General features: G+C 34.0%; 1 protein-coding gene across 4 annotated transcripts in view; it reads right to left on the bottom strand.

The window, feature by feature from the left end:
- SHOC2 (SHOC2 leucine rich repeat scaffold protein) overlaps positions 1-22,523 on the bottom strand; it is a 44,232-nt gene that overhangs the window by 18,868 nt on the left and 2,841 nt on the right. For 2 of the 4 annotated variants that reach the window (XM_016212134.2, XM_087823941.1), the window contains exon 2: positions 8,600-9,539. In XM_016212134.2, the coding sequence (XP_016067620.1) occupies positions 8,600-9,302 (703 nt within the window). In that variant the 5' untranslated portion in view covers positions 9,303-9,539. Of the gene's footprint in view, positions 1-8,599; positions 9,540-17,425; positions 17,686-22,523 lie in introns of those variants that run through there. The other 2 variants (XM_016212133.2, XM_016212132.2) reach the window with 2 other exon arrangements.

The following is a 22,523-nucleotide window of genomic DNA, read 5'->3' as shown; positions in this document are numbered from 1 at the left end:
ACAGTGCTTAGTACCTACCACCGAGCTAACTGAAAGAATAAGCATTTCCGGTAGGGGGGCATGCAGGGGGCAGCCAACAGATGCTATGCTCTCACATTGACGTTTCTCTCTCCCTCTCCCTTCCTCTCTCTAAAAATCAATGAACTATTAAAAAAATTGTACTTTGTTTTAAAAAAATGCATATTAGCGTATATCCATCATCACAGTATCACACATAAGTTTCACTGCCCTAAAAATTTCCTGTGCTTCACCTATTTACTCATCCCTCTGTCCCTCTCCCAGAGCCTCTGGCAACGACTGATCTTTTTATTTTTTGCTTTTCCAGAATGTCACGTACTTGGAATCATATAGTATGCAGCTTTTTCAAATTGGCTTCTTTCATTTAGCAATATGCATTTAAGGTTCCTTCATGTCTTTTTGTAGCTTGATTGTTTGTTTTTAACACTGAACAATGCTCCACAGTTGTTTATCCATTCATTTATTAAAGGATATCTTGGTTGCTTCCAATTTTTAGCAATTAGGAATAAAACAGCTAAAAACATTTTGTGTGCAGTTTTTTTGTATGGACATAAGTTTTTACTCATTTCGGTAAATAACTAGGAGCATGATTGATGAACTGTATGGTAAGACTATGTTTAGCTTTGTAAGAAACTGCCAATTGTCTTTCAAAGGCGCTGTATCAGTTTGCATTCCCACCAGTACCAAATGAGAGTTTGCACCAGCATTTGGTGTTGTCAATGTTCTGGATTTTAGCCATTCTAATAGCTATTTAGTGGTGGTGGCTGTATTTTGAAAGTACAGTTTTACAGGATATAAGGTAGCTTTATGGAAAAGCAATATTAATGTGTCAATGTTTGACCTCAAAAAACCTCAGAATCTATTCTTAGAAAAAATAAGATTTACTTAAAAATATAATAAATAGCAGAATGTTGTAAATATAAAGTAGGAGGTATATACATATACGCAAAGTGATGGGTAAATAGAGAAACGAGATTCTAACTGGGTGGATTGGTGAAAGCTAGACTTTAAAAGATAGTAGTCAGGCCCGGCCGGGTGTGGCTCAGCGGTTGAGTGTCGACCTGGGATCCAGGCGATCGGGGTTCAATTCCCGTTCAGGGCACATGCCCGGGTTGCGGGCTTGATCAGTGACTCTCTCATCATTGATGTTTCTATCTCTCTCTCCCTCTCCTTCCCTCTCTCTGAAATCAATAAAGACATACTTAAAAAAGAAAAAAAGGGAAAAAAAAGATAGTTCGTAACTGCATAGATATTCCAAGAAAAAGAATCAACATGAGGAAAACAAAAGACAAAAAATGTCATGGGCTCAGCAATTCTTTGTTAGGTATATATTCAACAGAAATGAATCCTTATGTTTAACAAAAGTCTTATATTACAATAAAATAGTAGCACTATTTTTATTAGCCCCAAGTTCAGAACAATCAAGCAGTAGAATGGATAAATTGTGGCATATTCACACCATGATATATCGTGCAGTAATGAGAATGAACAATCTCTGACCACATATACCAATATGATGAATAATGCCATTCCCTGAATTCGAAATTCACAGATACAACAGGCCAACTGTGTATTTATTGAAAATAATCCACATGTAAATGAAGCAGTCCATCAAACCCATTTTGTTCAAGGATCAACTATATAATAAAAAGAAAGGTTTTAAATCAATCTAAAAATTTAAGAAACTAGACAAAGAAGAACATATTAAAACTTAAGGACCAAAATATTAAAAAGCAGAAAAATAAAAAACAAAACAAAACACAAAGATATTAGGGGGAAAAACACACAAAAGCAATGTTTTTGAAAAGACCAAAATTGATACACCTTTAACCAGACTGATAAAGCAAATAGAGAAGACCCAAATCACCAATATCAGGAATGAAAGATGGACATGATTACCACAGACATTAAAAGAACAATAAAGAACACACAGCCGGTGTGGCTCGGTTGAATGTCGTCCCATGGACCAAGAGGTCGCTGATTCCATAACCAGCCAGGGCACAAGAAAGGCTTGCAGCTTGAACCCCAGTGGGGGGCATGCACAAGGAGGCAGCGGATGGATGTTTCTCTCTCTCCCTCCCTCTCTTTCTCTAAAATCAATAAAAACATTTTTTTAAAAGACAATAAAGAACTATTTTGAACTGTATATCAAAAAATTCAATTATATAAAATAGACAATTGCTTTGACAGATTCAAACTATCAAATTTCAATTGAGAATATACAACTCAAATAACTCTCTCATTAAGTCAATTAAATTACTAATTAAAACCCTTCCTACAAAGAAAACCCTACTCTCAGATTACACAACTGGTAATTCTTCTAAACATTTGAAGAAATAATACTAATTCTAAGCAAACTCTTCCAGAACATAAAAAAAGAACACTTGCCAACTCATTTCTATGATATGAAGCTAGCATTACCCTGGTAGTAAACGATCACAAAAAAAGAGAAAAAATTACACAGATCAATATCCATGACAACTATAGATGCAAAAATCCTGAACAAAATTTTGGTAAATTAAATCTAACAACATATTAAAAGGCCCTATTCAAATGTCCCTAGTAGGCATTCAAATATGCTAAGTAATTTAGGTTTGTTTGTTTCGTAAGTTGTGACCTTCCCTATACTATCATTTGACTCCATTAAGGATGCCTATATTTTAAAAATAACTCTTGTTCCTGAACTTATAGAAACATTTTTCAAATATTTAGTTAAGTTCTATAAAAATCACATCAAGTCTTACTGACATACATTTATTTTAATTTATTTAATTTTTTAATAATTAACAAGGGCTGGAAATACCTATCACATAAGCTTGAACAGATTTAGGGACTTGAGTCAGAATTTACAAAACATTATTTAAATTTGGCTTATAGGCTTTTTTTCACGGCAAAGAAGACTTCAGTAGCTCTTCTAAGCAACTGCTTCGGCAGCTTAGCAACATGGACAACAGTGTCTACATTCCTTTGAATGGGTAGCATGCTGTCACATGGGCAGTACCAGAAGTCAACGGTATCCTATCAAATCCTTCCTCAGATAGCACTCGTGCTATTTTCTCTGTTCTGCTCCTGCCTCCATTAGCAATAATAATAACTTGTCAAGGTTTTTATTGTTTAATGAAAGACATGACAATTTGATAACAATAAACTAAGTTAATAGTTCATTTCTAGATCTCAAAGGTTTCATAATGAATCCTGGTCAAAGGGAGTTATTTATTAACAACTCTAAATTCCCTTTCCTGATGTATTTTTCTTGCCAAACTAAGTTACTCATTAACACTTGTACAAAATACGCAAATGAAATAAATAAATAATGTTACCTGGACCATGAAAGCAACTGTATAACCCCCTGGCAGACCTGGGAGAATTTCAAAAATTTTAGAGACTAAGGGTTACAATTTGAGTTAATACTGAAAAATGGGTAATAGTACTGGGCTTCATTCAATTCACTTCAAGCCACATTTATTGCAAACTTACAATTTATTATCTATAATAGTTCATAGAAAATTACATAATTAGGAGTTAAAATCTCTAAGATCCTTCAACTTTTTAAAAATTTGCTCATTCTGTTTTTGTATAGATAATGATTATATATACATTTATTATATACTGATTGTATATCTAACTTGACTTATAAAATGTAACACTGCAGTATAGTAGGAAATTGATTTTTATTTCAATAAATGTTAATGAGTCAGATGTGTTAAAAAAATGGCTGATTCTACTTTCTCATATATCTGAATGCTCTGAGAGTTTTTTTTAAATGAATGAAAATGATCTGGGTTCTCAAAAAGCTTAAACATATCAGATCATTCTCCTAAACAAAAAGGGTTGACACATTCACATGAAATTGTATACTATATAAATGATGTACTATATATATAATATATCTGAACATACAATGTAAAAAGAACAGATTTTTTTTTTTTTTTAAGTCCCTCTAGCTTAGCTATCTTATAAAGAATAATATATTAGGGGGAAACTTTAATGAAAGAGGAGAAATCCTAAACTAGGCCATAATTCAATGACAGAAAATAAATTATAGGAATATTAGTGAGAGACAAAGATGGGGTTTATTTCTGGTTTCAAAGAGTAGCCATCTCCTTCCTAGAAGAATAAAATTCTCTAAAACTTCCTCGTCCAGAATTTCCTGAACTAAAATGATCAAGTATTCAAACTGAATACCTGATGGCCCTCACTCTAATCCATCCAGGCAAAAAGTAATATATTTTCTTTACCAAATCATATCTCTAACATGAAACTCAAAGGAACCAGTTTGGGGGGTAGAGAATGGTTATATACTGTTTTCCCTCTGAAAAGATGACTTCTTGACTCTGTTGGTGTACATGAAGAGTCTCTTCAAAGGTAACAAATGGTGAAAGGGGGTATAACAGGAAAAATAGAATACTGATCTACAAAAGAAGCAATAACTAAGGTTTCCACCTATCTACTTAACACGAAAGAAATGCCTTATACAAAAGAAGAAAAGTAAATGAACATTACCAAATGTAGAGTTTTCTTGGCTACTCTGATATATTATCTCTTTTAGTGTTTTCTGCCAATGTTCACCCATGTGAATATTTATCCCTGGTATCAAATCATGTGGAATTAATAAAAATGTCCTTAATGCTTAAACAAATAAATGTTCTGATTTTAATATAATTTCCCTATAAGGCAGCAGCACAATACAACCTTTTGTAATAGTTAAAGTCCAAATATATTATTTAACTAAATAGTCACTAAATTTTCAAAAACCTCTAATTTCTCATGTTCCTCAAATGTACTGTTGAACACAAACTGGATGGCATAATTGAAAGCAGTATACTTATAAAACAAGAGAATAAAAAGCCATTAATATGCATACTATAAATCTAATATATATCGATAATATCAATCTAATATTTATAAACGGAAGTTTAACAAAATGATAATTTGCATAAATTTTGGATTCTAAATTCTCTTATGGGTTTCAGCAAATTAGATGAAAGGTGTGTAACACTTTTTAAAATGTCAAATTTCCAGTTGATCTTTATGTCTGGGTCTTATTTTGTAAATATTCTCAAGGAGATGATTTTATGGATTTTATTTAACAAGCAGTAGAGGAAGATCTGAATCACAGAAAATAATCTACTTCTGTTTTTCCTTTATAATAAAAGATAGCTTCACGATTTAAGAACAAACCTGTAGTCATCACAGGACTGAAAATCAAAATCACAATGAGATACAGCCTCACACTCAAGGAATGACTCCAGTTAAGACAGGCAGAAAACAACAAGGATATTGAGGATGCAGAGAAACTGGACCCTCACACACTGCTCCTGGTCATATAAAATGGTGCAGCCGCTTAGGAAAACAGTCTAGCAGTTCCTCAAAATATTAAACATAAATTACCATATGACTCAGTAATTCCACTTTTAGGTACATACACAAGAGGAATGAAAACAAATGTCCAAAGTCTTGTACAAAAATGTTCATAGTAATTTTACTCATAATAGCTAGAAAGTGGAAACAACCCCAATGTTGAACATAACCAATGAATGGATAAATAAAATGTGGTATATTCGTGCTATGGAATATATTCGGCAATAAAAGGAAATTAAGTACTGATACATGCTATAGCCTGGATAAATTCTGAAAACATGCTAAGTGAAAGAAGCCAATCACCAAGACCACATATTGTATGATTCCATTTATATGAAATTTCCAGAGTAGGAAAACCTATAGACCCAGAAAGTAGATTAGTGTTGGCCTAGGGCTAAGGGGTTGGGAGAAAACAGGAGTGGGTGATTGCTAAAGGGTACAGTGTTTCTTTTGGTGTGATGAAAATGTTCTAAAAATTGTTTGTGATGGTTGCACAGCTCTGTGAACATGCTAAAAACCACTGAATTGTACACTTTAAATGTGTGAATTGTATGTTATATGAATTATATCTTAAACTGCTAATATCCTCCCAGCCTCAAAAAAAAAAAAAAAAAATCTAATGCAATGGCTTTCAACTGCAGCTACACATAGAATAACCCAGCTTATTCTTTAAAAGTACAGGTCCCCTGGACCTGCCAGACCACTAAATCATGATCTATGGGAGTGGGACCCACTTTTGAGACTAGTGGGGACAGTACAGTGAGATCTAGGTTCACATTCTGACTCTGCCAGCTAACTTCCTAGCTGCTCAATATTCAGTCATATTATCTAATCTCTCTACATTTTCAGTTCCTTCTTCAGTACAACGGGAGGGAAGGGGGGAAAAGTACCTATTTCCTTGGGTTACTGTAACAATTTAATGAGATAACATATGTAAAGTACACACGTACAGAACAGTGTAAGGCATATGACATATTGTGATCAAACAATAGCTATTCTTATTATTACAATTATGTTATTTCAATGAACCTTTATTTTCTTGTTCCCAATAAGGAAACAGATAATGCAAAATTTTGCAATGTCTGCCCCAAATCCATGCATCTAAGTTAAACTTTATAAATCTTAACTCCTTATAAGAAATATTAAGTAGTATATTTAAAGGCAGTTTACTTTCTACCTGATGCCTTTCTTGGAATAAAATAAATACCATTTATGAAGTTAGTAGTTTTACAGAAATACAGAAATGACAGCATAAACTTAAATAATGCCACTAATGGTGGGAGAGTGCTCATTAAAAGACAAATTCTATGGTTATTTTTTTTTAATTACAAATTTAGAAATAAAAGTTAAAAAATTAGGCAGCGCCCGGCCAGGCGTGGCTCGGCGGTTGAGAGTCAACCTAGGATCCAGGCGATCAGGGTTCGATTCGTGGTCAGGACACATGCCCAGGTTGCGGGCTGCAGCCGATCAATGACTCTCTCATCATTGATGTTTCTATCTCTCTATCTCCCTCTCCCTTCCTCTCTCTGAAATCAATAAAGATATATTAAAAAAAAAAAAAAAAATTAGGCAGCCACAAATATCAACCATTTAAGAAAATTTTCCAATTAAAAAAACAACATTCACTTTTTAGTAAAAATGCTTAAATATCTCTGTGCTCAAGAACAACTGAAGTAAATTTAAAATCCCACGAAATAACTTCTTGCTTAAGAAATGTTTCTTAATTCCCAGGTAACCTGATAACATCTCTAAGGGGGGAAAAATCCTTAAAGAGAGACTTCATATGAATTAAAGCCAAAGTTTTAGAATGGAGAATACATATGCAAAACAACAAGAACAAAGACAGGAAATGACATTTTTTATTTCCATATAAAAAGTTAGCATTGCTTTCTCCAAAAGCCCATAATTCTATCCACAATGAGCTACACATATAGGTCAAATTTTGACTGAATCCAGTATAAAATCAAAAGTCTTTCAACAACCACATCTTTATCTGAACACATGGAAAGGAACATTTCCATTCAAATTCCTGAGAATAATGTATCATGAGTGAACCACACTTTGTAAGTATTGCTTGAGAAAGTCTAAGTACACTTAGTTAAGCCAAAATTAAAATTTTAAGTGTCTGGTTAGAGTCAAATGTAGTAACACAACTAAAACTTAAACTGGATCTTTTTCAAAACTAGATAAAATTTTAAAAATATCCACAGAATATTATATCTCTACAAAGCTGCAGAGCCTAAAAAGAGATAGTGTCATTTATCACCCACTATAAGACCAAAGCTCAAGGCAACAAAATATTTAATTCAACTTTTTTATTCACAATAAATTGGCCTTTCATACAAAAAGAAAACTTTCCTTAAAAAGTTTCATAATCAATTTTCGTTAATTTTTTTTAATTTATAAAAAGGGCCCACAAAGACAATACCTTTATCAATTTCCCAAAATTGGTAAGTCAATGGTTTACTATATATATATTCCAAATGTTTCTAAAACTTTTTTAAATATCAAGAGAATAAATTTCTTTTTACTGACTTGTTTACACATGTATATTTCCTATTTTTATCCTACTACCATTCTTTTAAAAACATTCCTTTGTTTCAGTACAATTTAGCTTTATATACAAAACCTGGAATGAAATCTACCAAGATGCTAACAGTGTTTCATTTAGTATATATAACTTTTCTTCTACTTTTCTGTATTCTTGGATTGTTTTTAATGAACATGTAAGTACTTTCTAAATGAAAACACAAAATTCTTCAATTTTCATCTGACACTGCTTTTTCTGTTATGTCGGTCTTTTGCAGTAACTTAGGTAGAAAAGTGATGTGAATTTAAACAAACATTTTTCAGGTAAAAAAGGGAAAGTCAGAAAATAGGAAAATGTAGCCTTAATGGATCTAATAAAATTACATGTATAAATACTTTAAAAACAGGTGGAAACAACTTAATAATTAGGCAAACATCTTTTTTCTGCTTCAAATTCACTTTTCCTTCAATGAAAATGAAAGTAGATGAGCTTTGTGGGGAGAAGGTCTAATTGCATCTATATCTAATTCACTTAAGTCTAGAAAATACCTCAAAACATGTACTCAACTAAATAATTAGAGTAAACCATAAATAAGACGGAATTTAGAAAACATGCTTTTAGGCATCAAATATTTACTGATATGGAAAAGCACTCGATTAAATTATTTAGCATAAAAATGCAAGGCCTTACCAATTTCAGCAGGTAGTTGTTTGATTTTGTTCTCTCGGATGCTAAGCATGCTGAGCTTGGACAGGTTTTTGATGTCCTTTTCCACAGTAGTTATACGATTAAAGCGAAGGTAGAGAGTGGTGAGAGAGTCCAGCCTGTACACCACTGAAGGAATTTCTCTCAGTTTATTATGCCGTAAATCAAGCATCCGCAGCTTCTTCAAGTTATCAAGAGAGTCAGGCAAACTGGTCAGTGAGTTTTCACTTAGAGCCAGTGTCATGAGATTTACTAGACAGCCCACTTCTGCTGGGAGGGACTGCAATTTGTTGCTATATAAATAAAGTTCTGTTAATTGAGTCAACTCTTTGATTGATGATGGCAATATGTGTATAGACCTCTTGGATAAGTCCAAACGCATTGAGTTCTCTTCCCGGCATTTGTTGAGCTCTTTAATTACCTCTGCATTGCTAGATTTTTTTCTAGTCCCAGGTGCTGGATTTGGCCTTTTGATCGTATTGTCAACTGAAAAAGCCACCCCTGGCTGGGCAGCACTGGAGTCCTTCTTTCCATCTTTGGCATCTTTCCCTTTGGTCTTAGGCTCTTTCTCTTTGCTCTCTTTCCCAAAACCTCCAGAGGCTTTTGCCTCCTTTTCTCTTTCCTTGGCTGATGGCACTTTGGGATCTTTCTCTTTAGAGTCTTTTTCTTTTCCTAAACTACTACTCATGGTGACTCAAGCTTGGGCAAAAACTACATGAACTCCTTTTATTTTATTTGCCAACAACAGTAATTGGAATTCAAAGATGAAGAGACCAGGATCCTATGGAATCAAAAAGGTACTGGCTTGAAGAAGTAATCACCACGGAGTAACAGCCATCTGTTACATGGTGGATCTATTCCCATTTCTGACAACTCATTCCAACAGGTAAAATGGTGCTGGTCAATCAGTGATTCATTAGAATTCCTGAAATACAATATAGAGGATATTAATACTTTAGGTTATTATTTATATTAAGTGAATGAGCTCTGAAAAACAATCATACTGAAAAGTCTGCCATTTTCCCATGATTTTATACAGTAAATATTTATCAAATACTTATGCAAAATCCTTTGAAAAACTATAAAAATTAGTAAGGTAGGCCTTATCCTCAGAATTTAGTCTGAACAGTAAGAGGTAAGATAAGTATATAAGTTACTATAGTACAAAACTTTGTTAAGAGCTAAAAAGGGGGAGAAGTCACAACAGCAGCTAATGTTTGAGTGCTTTCTATGAACAAGCACTATTGTAAGGAATTTACAAATATTAATTCATTTAATACATTTAATAGCCCCATGGGATAAATTGTTATCCCTATTTCATTCATACAGACACCGACGCACAGAAATATTAACTAGCTTTGTAATCTTGGAAGAGTGATAGAGCTGAGGTTCCAAGATAGGTAGTATGTATCCACAGTCTGTGTTCCTAACCACTACACTAAAACTGCTCTATCTACAACTAATTACCAGATAGCTCTAAGTAACAGGGAGGATTTCACAGGTGATTATGATAAAATAGTCTGGTAAAAGAACAAAATGAGCAAAGTGAAATACATATAGAGAACAGCAAATGGTTCAGGAAAAAAAAAAGGAAAAAGGGCATTAAGAATCTGCACTGAAACAAGCCCTCTAGATGACTGATGCAGGTAGATCTAGAGGCCACCTTTCAGAAACAGTAACAAGAAGCCATCTCCAATGATGTCTATATTCAAGGAACTGTAAAAGTTAGGACTGTTAAGGGCTCTTAAAAGTAGAAAAAGTTCACTGGTAAAATGACTGACCAAAGAGATCCACAAAGGCTGAAAAGATGAGTAAAAAGATGAGTAAAATCTTTGTGAAGGAGTTAGTCCTCCCTAAACATCTCAAAATTTAAAGTAAGATTTTTGTTTTGTGGCTCTATTATTAAATTTATAACTGATCTTTATTTGATACTAGGGCTTAAAGATTAAAGACAAAACAATAACATCTTACCTGATTAGCTTAAGAGATTAAAAAGATGTTAATAAAATTTTATCAAACCACAAAAAGTATTCGATAGTCTAAGTCAGCAATTTTCAACCTCTTTTTTTTTTTTTTAATCCTTACCCAAGGATATGTGCTTAATTGATTTTAGAGAGAGAGAAAGGGAGAGAAAAAAACACTGATGTGAGAGAGAAACATCAATCCATTGCCTCCCCTACACAGCCTTGACCAGGGATCGAACCCGCAACCTAGGTATGTGCCGTGACCAGAAACTAAGCCTGCAACCTTTTGGTGTACAGGACGACGCTCCAATCAACTGAGCCTGGGCGATTTTCATATCATGGCACACATAAACTAAATACTGAAATTCTGCGGAACACCAGAAAATATATTTTTTGCTCATCTGACCAAAGTATAGGTGTAATATTGATTCATTCACACTGGGCCGCTACTGTTGTGTTGGCTACTGTCATTTCTTTCTTTGACAATCTAAGGGAAGAGGGGTCAGTGCCCCTGACTAAATGATCAGGAACTGCATGTTTTAAAAATTCTTACTGGCACACCAGTGTGCCGTGGCACATGGGTTGGGATAAGAAAGGCAGTCCCACAGAGCAGCAGCTCAGTGGGTGATATTGGAACCCAAACATGACAAAGTGGACATGAACATATGTTGGTAACCAACAAGAGGTGTCAGAGGCTAAGTTGAGGTGGGCATGGGTGTCTTTACAGGGGGATGGCTTAGCATGGAGAATGGAGTGAAAAGACTGTACACAGGTGGTGATGGACTAGTGTATGATACTGGAGTGTAAGAGGTTTAAGTAAGGAAGATGTCTACATGGATGGCTGGGTGGTTAAGGGGTAGGTGGCAGGGCTCAGAGAGTTAAGAATACAAGCAAGGAGGGGGGCGGGGCGGGGCGGGGCTCAGCCGTTGAGCATCCACCTAGGATCCAAGAGATTCCCGGTCGGGGCACATGCCCAGGATGCCGAGCTCAATCCCCAGTCGGGGGCGTGCAGGAGGCAGCCGATCAATGACTCTCTCATCACTGATGTTTCTATCTCTTTCCCCCTCTCCCTTCCTCTCTCTGAAATCAATAAAAATATATATTTTTTTAAAAAATACAAGCAAGGTGAAAAGGACATCCATGATACAAATACAGCACTAAAAAGTGGACAAGCAATTCACAGAAAATACTTAAGTGGCCAATAAATACTACTCAAATGTTTCAAAACTACTCAATATCACTAGTAATTTGGGAAATATTGAGATATTACTGCCATTAGCTTAGCAAGAACATAGTATCAAAGTCCATTTAAATTAGTCCATGACAGTCCATACAGAAGTAAACACATCCAGCTCTTCAGATTTGAATGACAATGCACAGTTTTTACAGGAGACATTCAAAAGTGCACAGAATGATCTGATTCACTGAAATTATAAACCAAGTTTTTGGATACTGGCAGTTCAGAAAACTAGTTTTTTTCTCCAATTATAAATATTTAAATTTTTATAAGTATAAAAACTGTATTTTCATTCAGTCAACATTTCATTTAATACATACTTAGTGTCGTGCATTGTTCAAGGTGTTAAGTATGCAATAATAAGCCACAGTTCTTGCCTGTTAAGCTTACAAACAAGAGGTAAAGGCCACGAACAGTGTGGTAAGAACTGCCGCAGCACAGAGAAGTCCCTTAAACCAGTCTTGGACGTCGCAGGTATCAGTAAAGGCGTCTTAAAAAATGGAACAGCTAAACCCTGGCCAGGTAGCTCAGTTGGTCAGAGCATTGTCTAGCTACCCCAAGGTTGAGGGTTTGATCCCCGGTCAGGGCACATACAAGAATCAACCAATGAGTGCATAAATAAGTAAACAACAAGTCGATGTTTCTCTTTCTCTCCCTCCCTTCCTCTCTCCCTAAAATTAAAAAATCAATCAATCAATTAAAAAAACTGATAACAGCTAAGGAGAAAGCAACTAAAAAGGGTAGGAGGGAAGGTCAAGAATCCTGGAGTCATCCTGACTCCTATCTTCCTTCAACTCTGACATCCTAACAATCACCAAATCCTATCCATTCTATTCCCCAAAATTTCTCCCAACTCAACTTCTCTTCATTCTCACTGCCACTACCCTGCTCTAGGGTATACCAAATGTATCCCAATAGCTTTGTAACCAGTCTTAGCACATCCACTCTCCCATCCTGTTCCTCACCTAATCACTACACTGTAATTAAAGTGATCGTTCAAATACTCACATCTAATCAGGTTACTGCCTAATTTAAAACATTTGGGGGAAGAGTGGGTGGCCCCCACAAACACAACCCTCAGGATAAAATCCAAATTTCTTAGTAGTAATTACCAAGCCTTTCAAGATCTGGCCCCTGCTTGCTTCTCCTGCTACAACTCTGATATTTCCCACTTTGCACTCTAGTCACATGAACTTCTTTCAGATCCCACAGCAGGTCCTGCTATCTCTGTCCCTAGGACTTTATACAAGCTATTTCCATCTGCCAGAAACATGGGTTTACAATTCTTCACTGAGTGAACTGTTGTATTCTTCAGATCTCAGCTCAGAGGTCTGGGAAGCCTTTCTGGATTACTCAAAGCTTTTCTGAATACCCCTTTCTCCATGCTTCCACTTAAAACTATCGCTTATCAAAATACGTATCACAATGTATTATACTTGCCAGGTTAGCTATCTGACTCCCTCATTTAAAGTAATGGGAAAATAGGACCCTTCTTTTTCACAGTTCTATCCTAATACTTAGAAATAATGCCTAATGTATAACAGCAGTTATATTTATTAAAAGAATTTTAAATGTGTTAACTTGGCTTTATCTGCCCTACCAGATGGCAGGCTCCTTACATGAAGAAACTATTTTTACTCTATAAAGTGCTCTACAAATTAAAAGATATTATGAACTTTTTATTAAGCACACAGTAACTGCTCAATAAACACTCACTGAATAAAGATAGTCGAACAATAAACAGATAAAAATCTTGTCTTGTGCAGTTTCCCTATATTCCACTTAAAATTAACTATAAATCACTCAGATCTTGCTATGAATACCTAAAAATGGCAAGGTCTCCTTTGTATTTCCTTTGTTTATAGGAACTGAAGCACTCCTCATCCTAGCACGTAGCTTAGAGGACAAACAAACTGGCTCCCTCCAAATCACATAAAGCGATGTTTTTCTTGTTCAGGAGTTTAAAAAGGAATGCTCAAAACTAGAAGACCTAAGATCAAGGAAGCACCCCAAGTTAACATGCTGAAGGGAGCATTATTGTTCAGAGAGAAATAAAAATTAAAAATAAAAAAAACCACATTCTTAAGCAGCATGAATGAACCTGAGGTAAAAGTAGTTTTCATGGAGGCTAGAGAAATACCTGTCTGTGAACAACTCACAGGACCTTCAAATTCATTCATTCAACTTTTTTTCCCCCTTTGGTGAGGAGGGAAGATGAAATAATTTGGATAGACATGGAGAAAGACAGGCTTAAGTTATTATATACAATAGCAAATACATGAGAGTTTTTCAGGAAATCTGTGTTCCTTCTTATGAGAAAGCATGAAACTTATGTAATTTTGATTCTGGGTAAACAAAAGTTTTGAGCAAAGAACTGAAAATTCTTATTTGCCCAACCCACAATATAAGTCATAACTGGGATTACAGCTCTCTTGTAAAACACTCCAACTCACAGTATATATAAATTGCAAGATTCTCCAGCAAAGTATCAAAACAAAAGGCAGAGGTAGCGTAGGGAAGATTTGAATGTCTCAATATAAGTTAAGATATATAATAGTAAACATCAAATATCTTTGACTAAACACTGTCTGAAAAACTCTTCTGCCACACAGACACTCCCCCAAGATTTACCTCTGAATATTGCTTAAATTGCCTTTCTTGCCAAGGAATTCCAAACATGTCACACACAACCTAAGTCCTCCAAAATATACTTTACTCTTCATTTACCAGGGGCAAACTGGCAATAAATCAGTAAGCTGGTTACTTAATTATTAGTGTAAAGCAAAGAGATAAAATGTAATTGCTATCTTAGGTTATTCACACTAAAATGACTAATGTTCAATAAAGTATTTTCAACTTAAAAAAACAAATGACTTTCAGTACTTTTATGCTAAAAATTAACTACATTTAACTGCTTCATTTTTGTTTGTATAAACCTACACATTCCTTCACTAGGTCTTATCTGATTATAAATCCTTTCCATTACTCACTCTATAAACTATTTATCAGAAACTGTCAGAAAAACATAAACAAAAATAAATGTATTGTATGTAACAAGATTAGAGGAGTGTGTGGTCTCAAGGTAGGTATTTTACATTTAAGAATCAGTATTTAATAAGTTCCCATTATTGTAAAACAAATAGCCTTTTTCACATCTTGAAACTACTTAGATGAAGACCATATGCTCAACTAAATATTTTATTTATCTACTTATCCTGATAGTTGTTAAAATAGGATTTACATAATATATTTGAGGCATTAAAAATATCTCTCATTTATCTCTGTATTAATTTTTTTAACTATCCCAAAGCAAAAAAATCTTTCTCATATAAAATTAAAAGAAATATATTGAGCAGCCAGGCCCAATTTAACTGAGGTCAATGAAGAATTTCTCCCATCAGAAGCTACTCAAATTAAAGAAAGGCAGCCCTTGCTTATATTTTGGAATATACAAAAAGAGACAATTTACTGTTTTTGTAATTTAACACATTAAACCCAACCAGTTCCCAACTGGTATGTACTATCTACTATCTTTTGACTATAATCCCAAAATATGATTCCCACATAGTTTACAGAAGCTTTGATGTAAAAAAATTCTTACATCACAAAGATGTAAATCATGTAGTAATTTGCAGATAGTAAGTGATATACGTATTACCTAAACCATGCCAGAAAGAAAAAACACTATTTGGCAATACTTAATTTTAATTACTCTTAGAAGTAACTCAAGTATTATCAAATTGTTAGTTATAAAAACTGGGTAATAGTATAGTCAGGAAAGAGATGGGGTAATCAACAAGTTGTTTTTATTTTTAGGATACGAATCTACCATTTGTGGATTTTCAATTTTCAAAGAACTTGAGTTTAATAAAATACAGCAAAACTTCAATTATATTACATTTAATTTCAACTTTTTTGATGAAACAAAAATCTTCAAGATCTTGCCACAGGACCCTTATTATTATATCAATTATCACCATATATATATATACCTGTTTATATATGAAAATGTCAGGTATAATTGAGTTCCTATTGAGAAAAGGCCATAGTTTTTAATATTTTTGTATGTGAATAATTAGTCACATATTAAGGCATTCATTACTCTCAGAGCTAACTCTACAAGAATTACATAGCTGAGTTTTAAAGCAAATTAAGTCCTTCCTTTTTCATATCATGAAAATTTTTAAACTGAAACATTTAACTCTAATATCCATTTGCAGATATTACAATTAGTGCGGATCAACTCAGTCCCTTTTTTTATTTAACAAGTTAATCTGGCAAAAGTATGTTTTATCAAATGCCTTTATATAGTTTCCTAAACAATGCATATAAACCAGTAGAGTGCATTCTTTTATTTTAATCCTCACCTGAGGACGTGCTTAAAGAAAGGAAGAGGGAGAGAGGGCAGAAAGGGGAGGAGGGGAGGGGAAGAGACAGGAGGGGGGAGGGAGGGGGAAGGGAACATCAATTGGTTGCCTTCCCTAAGCTCCCTGGTGGCTGGAGAACAAATCCACAACCCAGGCATGTGTCCTGACCAGGAATCGAAAGGATCTAACCGGCAACCTTCTGGTGCAGGGGACCACACTTAACTGAGCCACTCCACTCCAGCCCCGCAGATTTCATTATTTATAGTTTCCAAACAGTTTCAGTTGCTGGTTCTCATACACTGGCATAATGTTGCACATAATGGGGGAGATGTTTAAAATTATTTCCACTGAAAATTTTGTCATGTACACAACCATCATGAAAATGTTATTATATCAGAGTCATTTTAAAAAATTTAATAGCATTTAAATTTTTGTTGTTGTTGTTCAAAAATAGTGACTCCATTTTTAAAGTCATTTCTCTCATGCCCCCAAACAATTCTTGCTTTTCATGACTTATTTGTAAGCTAAAATATTACCACCTAATTTATGTCATTCACTTACTGGCCATCATGTTCTATCATCTTTAGGTCCTCAATGCCCAACACAAAGCCTGACACAGTCTCACATATTTTGGGGCTTCAATAAACTTTATTCTTGTCCCAAATATACATGTTCAGTGTGTACTACTATAAGCTATTATATAACAGGAGGTGGGGAAAATTTAAAAATACAGCAGCACTACAAGCCATTTAGCATGCTGAGTTCCCACAGTTGCTCAGTGGGTGTTCTGAAACTAGGCCATATTTCTAGTATTAAGAATTCCAGATCACTACTTCCAAAGTACAGAAATAAATATCTTCAAGATTAAATCATAAAACCTTACTATTTTAAGCTGCCTAGTATATAACCATCCTACTTCTATAAATTTAAAACTATAATTAACACATGATAGATAAACCAATATTTGTTTTAGCAACAAAATAAGAATTAGCTCTTCTACCTATCCTTATATTTATAGAATTCAATATATTACAATATTAAGATAAAATGCAATTTACCTGAACCAGAACTAAAATGAAATTTTATCCCAGAAGAAATATAAAACAAAACTGAACTGAATATAATTTATTTCAATCCACCCAATCTGTTACACTGCACATACTTCTAGCATAAAAGTAATTATGACCTTCAATCTAATTTTTCCAGTCCAGGTTACCAGGAAATGCCAAGAAATTAAGCTTACTCTCTTTAACAGAAGTTGCAGAAATGTGTCATTTTGTCATATCATTGCAACAGGTATGTTTTCATTCAAACCTGATAAAGAAAAACATGTTATTACTCAATTTTATGTATTTCAAAGCTAAGTAAACAAAGAACACATTAGGTATAAAATCTACTTCTGCAAACTGTAAGGTCATAATATACTGCACTGATTCTATACTGTCAGATAATTACTTGCTTGTACTTAATTTTACTCAAATACTTATGGTGCCTTATTAAGCACATCTTTCCAATAACAAAAGTGTAACACATTATCAATGTTTAATTGTAGCCCTAGCCCCTGGCCCGTGTGGCTCAGTTGGCTGGAGCATCATCCTGTGCATCAAAGGGTCATGGGTTGGATTCCCAGTCAGGGCACATGCCTGAGTCGTGGGTTCGATCCCCTGGGGGGGCAGATGTCCCTCTTTCACATCTATGTGTTTCCCTCTCTCCCCCTCCCTTTCCCTTTCCCTCTCTAAAATCAATTTTTAAAAAACCATATCCTCATGTGAGGATTAAAACATAACTTTTTTAATTGTATCATTTTAGATGGAAACCTTTCTGAAATACAATACATAGTCCTGTCACCTTTAACAAAACTTACTAACAGCAACTGATCTTTTTCATGATCTTACATCATCATTATTGCTACGCTGTTTTACATATAAAACAAATGGTGTCTTAAAAGATTCTAGATATGTTTATCACAACATTAAGTTGCCCTAAACTGATATATTTTTTTAATGACTTGTATCTGCTTTTTAACTGTTCTCCCTCTGCTCTTATTTTCAACTATCTTATGACCTCTAGGAGTATCCCAGGCCTTTTTACATTTGGTTACCACATTTTTTTTAATTGTACATTATGAGAGAGTAAAAAAGCCCTGAATTAAGTCCTGAGGGGTTCTAAGAGCAGGAAATGAGTTTAAGAACAATGACATTTCTTTATCTTTTTTAGTGGCCTGTTTGTTTGGGGCTCCAGACTATTAATTTAAACTAATTTTCCATTAGGAGCCTACAAGGTCTCTAGACATTGTACACTGGAGAAATAGTGAAGACAGAAATACTCAATGCTCATCATGAAGCTTACAGTCTAGCGAAAAGACATTCAACACATCATTACAAAAAGGATAAATGGAATAAAACAGAAAACTGCAGGTGCTAAGGGACCTTTATCAGAAGAATCTAACTAGGGATCAAAGAAGGCCTCCCTAAGGATGCGATATTAAAGACTGAAGAGTGATTAGGTTAGCCAGGTGAACACTGCATTTGGTTTTATCCAAGAAGACGACACCAGAAAATTTTAGTTTCCTAATAAATAACCTTGAGATAACTGAGGTGTTATAACATTTATAAGATAATTGTTAAAATGTGAGATTTTTAAAAAGAAATTTCTCAAATTTCTATAATGAAAATTTAAAAATATCAAAACCAAAAGAAAAGCAGTATGAGAATGTTTTAAAATGGGAAACTATGGCACTATTGCACTTTGTGGGGAACAGAGTTTGGGATGGCAAAGAAGGCCTCATTGTGCCCTTGAAAAAGTATTAAATCAGACTATATGAAATATTACTTAATATTCAAGTTCAGAAAACTTCTAAATCATATAAGACAATAAAAAGGCTTCTACCAGGATATAACTATTGATCATACAGTCTGATCTACCTAGTGGAAAAAGTGGCACTCTTAAATAAGTTTGGAAAGAGGTTGTTTTTAATTCTCAGAACAGCAAATTTTAAATGTTTATATAACAAAAGCCTACCATGAATTCTATAAAGAATTCATAAATGTTACTCTTAACATGATGCATAAATGCTGAGAAAAAGATATTTAATTTCAATTTTGAAACATATTATCCAAATTCCAAGCCTGGGAATTATTTCACATCAGGCTAATATGTTCTTTGTATTTAATTAAAATATTAATAAAATATATACTTTATTAAGTTTTAAGTAATAATTTGGAACAGCTCCCCTACATTAATACAGAGCTACACAGTTCAAGGCCCAAATTAAATTAGACACACAAGATATAACAGTCTCTAAAAATATGAGCCTTCATGAACGCCTACTGCATCACCTACATTAGGTCACACATGGAATCCAAATTGCTATTCACCCGCAATTCTCCAAATGGACTTTAGAGTCTCTAACGTCTATGCTTTTTCTAATTTCTACCTATCCTTATTCCTCAAGACCTTGTTCAGGCCCAATCCTCCAGTAAGCAATGCTGGTTCTACAGGCAGACTGAGTCTTAACTCATCTGAAATCTTCAGTGTATAGTGCTATCAAAACACTTGTCACACTAAAACAATTAACTACTGATTTGTCCAGCTCATGCAACAAACTGAACTTGCTGAGAGCAGGAAACATAGTTTATTTATCTCTGCAACCTCAGAGTGTGAGCCATACATGGCACTCAGTAGAAGGTCTATGACATTAGTGAATATGAAACTGTAGTTAGTAAGAAATATTTATAGAATGAAACTTAAAAGTTAACATAAAGACTATTTGCAAAACTGTGAAAGTCTTAAAAGCAGGAAGGAGTGCTTTATAACACGAAACTGAGAAAGCCCAAACTTAATTGATGAATTTCACTCCAAATTCTAAGACATTATCAGTGTCAGAACAAGTCATTTCCACCTTATCTCCAAGACATTAGAAACACTAAAAGAAAAAACATTTATCTTTGTCAATTGTAAAATTACTAAATTAAAGTTGTAGGATTTATAAAAAGTACTTGAGAACCAGTAACGTGCTTAAATTGTGTGTTCACAGTACTATAAACATTAGAAGACAGACGTGCCAAATACTTTATAAAAGCCTTTCAGGTTCATTTCACATAGGGACCAACTATACCCTTTAGAGGTCTCCTATAATGTTTTATAGCTTCAAGCAGTATATTCATTCTTTTGGACAAAAGGACCTTTGCCTTCTATAGCATGTACTACTTTTTGTAACCAGTGCTGATCTTTAGAGAAGATGCAATGAGATATATAGTGTGAAATCTAATTAGTTCTTTTAAATCTTGATGATAACTTCATATTTTCTCAAAAAGCACATGTTACCAACATCTGAAAAGTTGAAGAGCTCTTTGTAATTAGAATATGCTTTTCATGTGTTAGAACTTTGATTTGCTAAAAAGTTGTAAACCAGGGGAAAATACCCAACAAAGACACAATAAACATTAGTTTGCTTAAAAATAATGTAACTACATATTTTAGAACATAAATCAGTTTCACAGACTTACGCATGTTCTTCTCAACCAACATTGATATTTATATCAAGTTCAAGTATACCCATAGGTCACCTTGTAACTTACACATTTTTCAGACTTTAAAAGTGTAGACAGGTAGAAAATACAAAATTTTAACTAGATTAAGAGAAAATATTTCCAGAAAGATCTATAGGGCATAACTCTGATGCAGTGTAACAAGTAGACAGAACAAAATTCAGAAGACAGGGATAACAGAGTAACATATTTGTATATATAAAAGATTTTTATATATAAAGATTTAGCCTCAAATTATAACATGCCTAATGCATAATATAATGCATAAAATGCAAGTCTAACAATAAACAAAAATAGCAATTTCATACCTGCAATACTCACTTCTCAAGTACCACATAAAAATACCTAATTTATCACTCTACTGCTAAATTACAGCCAATTTCTATCTAATTCAGCTATTAACAAAATATTTACCAATTTTCTACTAGTCTTATTAGGAAAAGTCAAAGTGTTTACTTTATATCTAAATTTCCTAATTGATATTTTATAAACTAGTTCAAAAACACTTCCACCAAAACCCAGCTATAAACCTCAGAACTCACTGAAGGACTTGTGGGTCAACTTGTTTGGTTGTTTTTATTGTTTTGGAGGGGTGTGTGTGTTTTGTTTTGTTGTTATAAGCACTGATTTTATGCTTTTTCATCATGAATGATACATGAACGATATGGTAAAATGAATTCTAAATATATTTTTTTATTTAATCTTCAACCTCCAAAATATAATAATCCTTACGTCTGCACATACAGGTTAGAGCATATTTTTTAGTCAAAACACAACAGATAATTTTTATATTTAAATATCTTACTAGAAAAAAACCTAAAAATTATTTAAATTGCTTAAAGAACCTAAGACCTACATAAACATTAAATTACACAACAGATATTGATAACCTAGTATACCTTCAAAACAAATATGACGGCAATTAACTGCCTGGATAACAAAGAATTCCAATTTTAACCACTCTTCCCCATAATCCACAGGGGTAAGTCAAGGCAAAAACACATATACCACATATACCAGCAGCTATTCAGAAACCATCTTTGGGAGTGTTTTACAGAGAACTCCAGATTATATCTCTCTGAACATGGAAGATTCTAGGCATTGACCCAAGACACTGAAGAAATATTAGCACTATTTAAAAAGCATAATTCCACCGAGTCTAACAAAAATAATTTATAATTTTGGTGTTCCTTTTTTAAAAGTAGAAATGTTTCAAATTTCTGACTGGTTTGTACTTTACAAGTTGTTATATGGCTCTTACTTGCTACAATTATCAAAACACAGCTCTGATAAAATTTCTGAATATTAACAATGAGATCAGAAAACAAATGTCAACCTAACATAAATGTAGTTGTTTCTTCAAAAACTGAACAAATATCTTGGGGGGGAAGTAGGAACCTAAGAGATAGGTGAGGTCCATCCCTCAAAACTGGCACTTCAAGAATATATTTTTGTGAGGAATTCCTACCATTTGGGACAACATGAATTGACCTTGAAGGAATTATACTAAGTGAAATAAGTCAGACAGAGACAAATACCATATGATCTCACTTATATGTGGAATCTTTAAAAAACCCAAAAAACACAACAACACAAAAGAGATCAGACTTGTTACCAGAGGTAGAGGATGGGGGAGGGGGAATTGGAGGAAGGTGGTCAAAAGGAAAAAACTTCCAGTTACACAATAAGTAATTACTAGGGATGTAATGTACAACATGATGACTATAGCTAACACTGCTGTATGAGATACAGGAAAGTTGTTAAGAGAGTAAATCCTAAGAGTTCTCATCG

This window comes from Miniopterus natalensis, chromosome 14, assembly GCF_054644295.1.
Source record: "Miniopterus natalensis isolate mMinNat1 chromosome 14, mMinNat1.hap1, whole genome shotgun sequence".
Taxonomy (NCBI): Eukaryota; Metazoa; Chordata; class Mammalia; order Chiroptera; family Miniopteridae; genus Miniopterus; species Miniopterus natalensis.
Note: the sequence above shows the minus strand (reverse complement) of the source record. Positions and strands in the feature narration are given on the sequence as shown.